General features: G+C 40.5%; 1 protein-coding gene across 3 annotated transcripts in view; it reads left to right on the top strand.

Moving 5' to 3' along the window:
- The first annotated feature begins 3,356 nt into the window (after positions 1-3,356).
- Positions 3,357-8,472, top strand: part of FAT3 (FAT atypical cadherin 3) — a 563,032-nt gene continuing 557,916 nt past the window's right edge. For all 3 annotated transcript variants that reach the window (XM_036859223.1, XM_036859224.1, XM_036859222.1), the window contains exon 1: positions 3,357-6,645. In XM_036859223.1, the coding sequence (XP_036715118.1) occupies positions 3,357-6,645 (3,289 nt within the window). The remainder of the gene's footprint in view (positions 6,646-8,472) is intronic.

The following is an 8,472-nucleotide window of genomic DNA, read 5'->3' as shown; positions in this document are numbered from 1 at the left end:
TCATGTGAGGACAGCATTCTGTGTTTTGAAGGATTCACCAGAAGGGTTTGTAAAAGTAGCTGTCCCCCAGGGCACTTCAGTGTTTACTTATAAATTGTTAACTACTTAGAGGAGGCAGTAACACCAGGGAGACTAATAAGATGTCAGAAAACAAAAATGGCTGCAAAATGTTGATAAACCACAGCGCTAAAATTGTAATATAACTCAAAGGAAAACTAGTTCAATTGACACACATTTCCATTTGGTATCAGCTTGAACCTGGGAGATCTGAGACCTCATGTTATGGAATCTCTTCCTTTTTATGGGCCTCAGTTTCCTCATCTGTAAACTCAAGAGATTGAAACAGATGTTCTTTAAGGCTCCTTTGAATCAGTATAATTTCTTGATTCTGTTTCCTGAAGTAAGATGTGCTTATTTTGGGGATTTGGAAACTGAGCACGTTAAAGGCTTCTGGGCCTCTGTTTACTTCTGTACCTTAATATTCTGTTCAGCAAACCAGTATTGTATGCTTCCTACGTGGTATGTGGTTGGTGGTACGTGCCAGACTGCATGCTGGGAATAGAGTGGTGCCCAAGTTCGGCTCATCCCATCAGGTTTCCTTCAATCTGGGCTTAGGGTGGGGGTGGGGGACAGACGAAGAAAACTTCAATTGAACTGAATTCACCATTGGAATGGTTTTCTTCTCTGGTGACCAGAGAGTCCAGACTCCTTGGGCCAAGTATTGGTGAAACCACAGGAGAGCCCTGGGTGTAGACTAGTGAGTGGGAAACGAGGCAGAAACTTGCTTTGTATTTCCCCGGAGATGCTGGGAGTAACCTGTTTTCTACCTTAAGAGAGTGCACATACCTTCGGTCATCCCCTTATAAAAACCTTGTCTCCTTCTACTGTGTTCATAGTGAACCTAAAAATACCTCTTCTGCTTTGGAGCATTCTCAGATGATGAAATAAAAGAATCTCATGAGTCATCCGGGTTCTTATCAAAGCTTCTGCTGGTTTCTATCTGTGGTCTCTACAGAGGGCTCTGTCACTCCCATCTTTCAGCCAAGTGTCCTCCACGGAGAGGCACCTCCAGTCGCACTGGTCCCCTGGGGTTCACTCTCCTGAACCTTCTGCATCCAAGCTGCTTCTTCGCACAGAACTTAGCACATGGGGCATTTCCAAAGGACAGCCAGCCTGAGGAACTGCCTGTGAAATTAACTTCATTTATAAAAAGTCATCCCATCTTTCTGCTTTTCATTTTTATTGTCTATGCTGCTTACAAAATCCCTATAGTAAACTGTACTCTTTCTACCCACCTACTCAGTGTTTCCTTGGTACTTCACCAGGTGACAGCAGCAAGGTATATTTCCTCCTCAGTTGGAACCAAGCAAATGCAGGCCCAGAATTTCACTTTTGAGAGTCTCCTGTAAGGCAGAGTTGGGGGGAAGAAAATGAGAAAGCGTGTGGGGTGTGGAGACAGTCTGCTACTAGGAAAATGAGGTTTGATGTTCTCATCTAAAAAAGGGTATAATAGCATGTGCCTTGCCAACCTTGGATATTTTTATAAACTACAAAGATATCTTTGTAGATGCTAAACTTACGTACGGGATTTTTTAGCTTGGCAGCCAGTGATTGCAACTAGTTGAAACCCAGAATGGAGATCATCAAATAGAGAGGACGTGTGGGTTTTATGCTTTTCCGTCAATGATAATACTGACTAGTTCAACAGAATGAAATTATGTCATATGTGCTTCTAGGGAACCTCGATTATTTCATTCTTGCTTATAGATAATTTAGGAAGAGTGGTGGTGTGATAGGAAAAAACATGGCTTTTAGAGCAAGAAAGACCAGGGTTCGAGATCCTGCTCTGCTACTTACCAGCTGGGAGACATTGATTGGGTCAGTGTTCCAACCAAGTGGGTTAACTTTTCTAACTTTCAGTTTTCTAACATGGAGTTGGCTGAAATCGTACTTAGGGTGTTGTGAGGATTAAATGTAACAAAAGGGCTAAGTCAGTCACAGTGTGCCGGCTAAGGGATTCATTTCCTATCTCCTCTTCTCTCCCATTCTGTTTCCCATAGAAGAGACGGAGAGAGGAAATGGGAGGGTCCGGTGAATATGTCTTGGTGGAAGAACTAATACATTTGGTTGTTCTAAAAATCTGAGCCATCATGGTATAAATAGACTTAGCTCTTCCCTGTTAAATAGCATTTCCCCTCTCTATTTTTAAAGCACTTGACAGATTTTAGAGTTAAAATAGGAAAATGTTTTGATAATCTACGTAGTCATAGAGCTGTGGTGACTTGGAAATTTAATAGTGGCTGATAAAAATAATTGGAAGTAATTCCTTCAGTTACTCTTAAGAAAATAAATCTCTTGTCATTCTTTAAATTTTTCTTGCCCAAAATCTTTCCTGCCTCCCTTGTCCTGAGGGGCACGGTCCACTTGTGAATATCGCTTGGCTCCGGCAACTCCTTAGGGATGGTCCTTCCTGCTTTGTTTGTTACATGATGTTTTGTTCATCCTCGTGGTAGTAGATTATGCCTTAATCTTGATTAGTTTAAAAGTCAACACAACAGAAGATGGTGATACCTTGAAAACATTTCTTTAAAGATCAGAGTTATAAAAGTAATTACACAACCATAGATGAACAATGTTAACTTAAGAAATATTAGAAAATACAAAGATGCCCCCAAACCCACAACACAGTTAATTCACTTCACATGTAAAAATGCAGTTGTATATATAAATGTTTAAATAATAATAGAATGATATCATATACATACTGTTTTATGATTTTTTTTTATTTAGCATTACATCTTACTTCATCGGAAAATATACAGCTTTTTATCATTATTTTTAATGGCTTCATAGTATTTTGTTTTATGAAATGTGCCACAAATTAATTGCTTCTCTATTGAGAAGCAGTTAATATCGTTTCAATCTTTTGTATTTTAAACTGTGCTCTAAATGTACAATTGTCTAATTATTTCCATAGGATAATTGCCTAGAAGGTAATTTTATGTCAGAGGTAAATGCACTTTTTAAGGCTTCCAGAACATATTTCTAAATTGATCTTCAGAATATAAGAAATCTTCTACCAATGAACAATGCTATCAGCAGTGTAAAAGTGTCATTTAAAACAAATCAAATAAGATAAATTTAAATCCTAGTGGTTTTGAATTCCTTGTCATCTAGTAGTCGTAAGGATTCTATTTTTTTTTCTCATATTGATGTTTTAGTAAAAAGATTTTATAGTAAAGTTTTTAAAAAACACTCTTTCATAAGTTATTTCCTGTTCCTTCTGCCGTGTTCCTCTAGGTTAATTTATCTTTTCTCTCTCTCTTTTTCCCCCTCCAGGATGGAAGTATGATGTGATGGATATAACTATGGGATACTGTGTAGGTACACGGCCTCCCTCTTGCCTCATTCTCCTGCTTCTCAAGCTTTTGGCCACTGTCTCTCAGGGGCTGCCGGGGACCGGGCCCCTTGGTTTCCACTTCACACATTCCATTTACAATGCTACCGTGTATGAGAACTCGGCAGCAAGGACCTACGTCAACAGCCAGAGTAGAATGGGCATCACCTTAATAGATCTGTCCTGGGATATCAAATACAGAATAGTGTCTGGAGATGAAGAAGGCTTTTTCAAAGCAGAGGAAGTCATCATTGCAGATTTCTGTTTTCTCAGAATAAGAACTAAAGGTGGCAATTCTGCCATATTGAATAGGGAAATTCAGGACAATTATTTATTGATAGTAAAAGGTTCTGTTCGAGGAGAAGATTTGGAAGCATGGACTAAAGTGAGCATACAGGTTTTAGACATGAATGATCTGAGACCCTTATTTTCACCCACAACCTACTCTGTTACAATCGCAGAAAGCACACCTTTAAGGACTAGCGTTGCCCAGGTGACAGCAACAGATGCAGATATCGGTTCCAATGGAGAATTCTACTACTACTTTAAGAACAAAGTTGATCTCTTTTCAGTTCACCCCACGAGTGGTGTCATCTCTTTAAGTGGACGATTAAATTATGATGAAAAGAATAGATACGATCTGGAAATTTTGGCTGTGGACCGGGGGATGAAGCTCTATGGAAACAATGGAGTGAGCAGTACTGCAAAGCTTTACGTTCACGTTGAACGAATAAATGAGCACGCCCCAACTCTCCACGTGGTCACTCATGTTCCTTTCTCACTGGACAAAGAGCCCATATATGCGCTGGTGACAGCAGATGACCTAGATGAAGGAGCCAATGGAGAGATTGAGTCTGTTTCCATTGTGGCTGGGGATCCTTTAGATCAGTTCTTCCTGGCTAAGGAAGGAAAGTGGATGAATGAGTACAGGATTAAGGAGAAGAAGCAGGTTGACTGGGGGAGCTTTCCCTATGGCTACAATCTCACTCTTCAAGCCAAAGACAAGGGGTCACCTCAGAAATTTTCAGCAGTAAAGATAGTCCACATTGCCAACCCCAAAAGAGACACTGTGCCAGTTAGGTTTGAAAAAGAAACGTACGATGTGAGCATTAGTGAATTTTCCCCTCCTGGTGTCGTGGTTGCTATAGTAAAATTAAGTCCCGAACCTCTAGATGTGGACTACAAATTATCCCCTGGAGGGGATGCACAGTACTTCAAAATTAATCCTCGGTCAGGTCTGATCGTCACAGCACAGCCACTGAATACCATTAAGAAGGAGGTTTATAAACTGGGAGTGACAAATAAAGAAGGAGATCTAAAAGCACAAGTCACCATCAGCATAGAAGATGCGAATGATCACACCCCAGAATTTCAGCAGCCAGTGTATGATGCTTTTGTGAATGAAAGTGTTCCAGCGGGAACAAGCGTTTTGACAGTTTCAGCTTCTGATAAGGATAAAGGAGAAAATGGGTACATCACCTATAGTATTGCCAGCTTGAATATGTTGCCATTTGCCATTAACCAGTTTACAGGTGTTATTAGCACAACTGAAGAATTGGATTTTGAATCCTCGCCAGAAATATACAGGTTCATCGTCAGAGCCTCTGACTGGGGTTCGCCGTACCGCCATGAAAGTGAGGTCAATGTGACTATTCGAATAGGAAATGTCAACGACAACAGCCCTCTCTTTGAAAAAGTGGCTTGCCAGGGAATTATTTCCTATGACTTTCCAGTTGGGGGCCATATCACAGCTGTCTCAGCGATCGATATCGATGAACTGGAACTTGTAAAGTACAAAATCATCTCTGGAAATGAACTTGGTTTCTTTTATTTAAACCCAGACTCTGGTGTTTTGCAGCTTAAAAAGTCACTGATGAATCCTGGCATTAAAAATGGAAATTTTGCCCTTAGGATTACAGCCACCGATGGGGAGAATTTTGCGGACCCTATGTCTGTTAACATTTCAGTCCTGCATGGGAAGGTGTCTTCGAAGAGCTTCAGTTGCCGAGAAACTCGCGTGGCTCAGAAGCTTGCAGAGAAACTACTCATTAAGGCCAAAGCAAATGGGAAGCTGAATCTGGAAGATGGATTTCTTGACTTTTATTCAATTAATAGGCAGGGGCCACATTTTGACAAGTCATTTCCTTCTGATGTGGCCGTGAAGGAGAATCTGCCCGTTGGTGCTAACATCCTGAAGATTAAAGCCTATGATGCCGACTCTGGCTTCAATGGAAAGGTGCTATTTACAATATCCGATGGGAATACGGATAGTTGTTTTAATATTGATATGGAGACCGGGCAGCTTCAAGTCCTTATGCCCATGGATCGAGAACACAGAGACCTCTATCTCCTTAATATCACTATCTACGACTTAGGTAATCCACAGAAGTCCTCGTGGAGGTTGCTTACCATCAATGTGGAAGATGCTAATGACAATAGCCCGATTTTTCTTCAAGACAGTTACTCAGTTAACATTCTTGAAAGTTCAAGTATCGGCACTGAGATTATTCAAGTGGAAGCCAGAGACAAAGACTTGGGTTCTAATGGTGAAGTGACTTACTCAGTCTTGACAGATACACAGCAGTTTGCCGTCAATAGCTCCACTGGAATCGTGTATGTAGCTGATCAATTGGACCGGGAATCCAAAGCAAACTACTCTTTAAAAATAGAAGCCAGAGACAAGGCAGAAAGTGGCCAGCAGCTGTTTTCCGTTGTCACCCTGAAGGTTTTCTTGGACGATGTCAATGACTGCTCCCCAGCTTTCATTCCCAGTAGCTATAGTGTGAAGGTTCTTGAAGACCTCCCCATTGGCACTGTCATTGCTTGGCTGGAGACCCATGACCCAGATCTGGGACTGGGGAGTCAAGTGCGCTATTCTTTGATCAATGATTATAATGGGAGATTTGAAATAGATAAAGCAAGCGGCACCATCCGCCTGAGCAAAGAGCTCGACTATGAAAAGCAACAGTTCTATAACCTCACCGTTCGGGCCAAAGACAAAGGGCGACCTGTCTCTCTGTCATCCGTTTCCTTTGTTGAGGTGGAAGTGGTGGACGTCAATGAAAACCTCCATACTCCCTATTTCCCAGACTTTGCTGTTGTTGGATCCGTAAAAGAAAACTCACGGATTGGAACAAGCGTGCTGCAGGTTACCGCCCATGATGAGGACTCCGGGAGGGATGGAGAGATCCAGTACTCCATCAGGGATGGCAGTGGTCTTGGAAGGTTCAACATAGATGACGAGAGTGGTAAGTTTCATATTTTGTGCCAGAATTGTTGTTTCTCTTCTCATGAATTGTCAACATTGGAAAAGTGCATGGCTATTCTTGCACTCAAACGGAATGACAAGTGAGGTTGCATTTGGTGCAGAGGTGATGCAAGTAAAAGCTTTTCCTTAGAATGCATTGACTTGTAAGAAGACCTGTTTATACAGTGATAGCCAGTGGTTTTCCGTGGGAGTCCCTGGTTTTTGTTTTTCTGGTTCAGCATTGCCATCACCAGGTTATCTTTCAATACGTGTAAATAATTGTCACCTCTGTTGAGTGCACTTCTGACCTTCACTAAATTAAGGGCCCTGATAAAGTGAATTACGTTTGAATTGGCTTTAAATTAGAAGTGTGAAATGGATTTTCAAATGGATCTTATATACCAGTCTTTCCCTTTATAGTAAGGCTTTTCTAAAGTGATATTGCATTAGTTGCTTGGTCTCTTGTGTTTCCCAGGCACATCTGGCCCTTGAGTGACAGGCATTTGCACTGTATCGGCCGCATTAATGCATGGAGGCAACCTTCTACAAATGTTTTCATGATAGAATAGAGGAGGCATGTTGTGGCTTTTATTTATTAAAAAAAAATGGTCTTAAGATTTTATCTGTAAGGATTTACCTTTTACAGAAACACTTTAAAATACGGGACAAAATAGTCCCAATATTTTCGTTGTCCCCTACCTGTTTATTTATACACTGTCATAGATACAGATATAGATTTTATTTCTATTCTTATTATTGTCATTATTTGCCTTTAAATGTACAGGTGCTTGGACACCTGCTTGTGTGTGTGTGTGTGTGTGTGTGTGTGTGTGTGTTCCTTGATCAACACAGTGCCTTTTTCTAGTCTTCTCTAGATTGCACACATCTCAAGACAGGGGCTGTGTCTTCTCTATTCCTGTGTGAATGGTACTATTAGCACTTTACAGTTTGGGGCCACATTTGTATCCAGTAAATCATTTTCTACAACACTCACAGGGTGTTTTGTTCCCAGTAATGATGATGATGATGATGATGATGATGATGATGATGATGAAGAAAACAGATAGTGGGAAGGTGTCACCATAGGGATACTAGTTGTACATTAATTGTACTAGAAAAAGGGTTTGAGAAAGTATTAAATATTGGATAGGTGTTACAAAACTGTGTATACTGTCAAAAATTTAATCTGTAAATTGTAAATTTTTTGTATAAATGGTTTCTCATTTTGGCTAGTGTAAATTGTAAAATTGATCTCCATAGCCATGATGAAGGAAAAGGTAAATGTCAAGAAAACTGGGTTCTGATATAGCCATATACTCTATCTTATTATATATAACTTGTCATTTGATTAGAATATATTTTTACCTTTGGAGTACAAAATGAGAAAGAAAAAGTAGTAACCTTTACTGGGTGTCTATTTCTATGCTAATACTTTACTATTAATAATAATGACTTCATTGAGTACTTGCAATAGGCAACACACCGTATGAAGGGTTTTATAGTCGGGTCTTATTTAATTCTCCCAACAGCCCCTCCAGAACTAATACTCATCAACTCATGAACTGATGTTAGAGAAGATACATAACTTGGAGCCTGGTTTCAGGTTGAGCTCTGAGTAACTGCAGCATACACTGCTGTCTCCCATCTAAAGACAAGTATGGGCTTCCTTGCATGTTCCTAGATACACATGAATTTGGTGTTGATCTAAAATCTGTAAGGCACTAAAGTGTTAAATGGGTTTCAAAGTCCTTACATTCGTGGGCTCGTTGACTGATGGCACCAGCCATTAATCACCTTCCTTCTTCCTCGCAGTCCCATTGTTTGTGTG

The sequence above is a fragment of the Balaenoptera musculus genome, chromosome 8, assembly GCF_009873245.2.
Source record: "Balaenoptera musculus isolate JJ_BM4_2016_0621 chromosome 8, mBalMus1.pri.v3, whole genome shotgun sequence".
NCBI lineage: Eukaryota > Metazoa > Chordata > Mammalia > Artiodactyla > Balaenopteridae > Balaenoptera > Balaenoptera musculus.
Note: the sequence above shows the minus strand (reverse complement) of the source record. Positions and strands in the feature narration are given on the sequence as shown.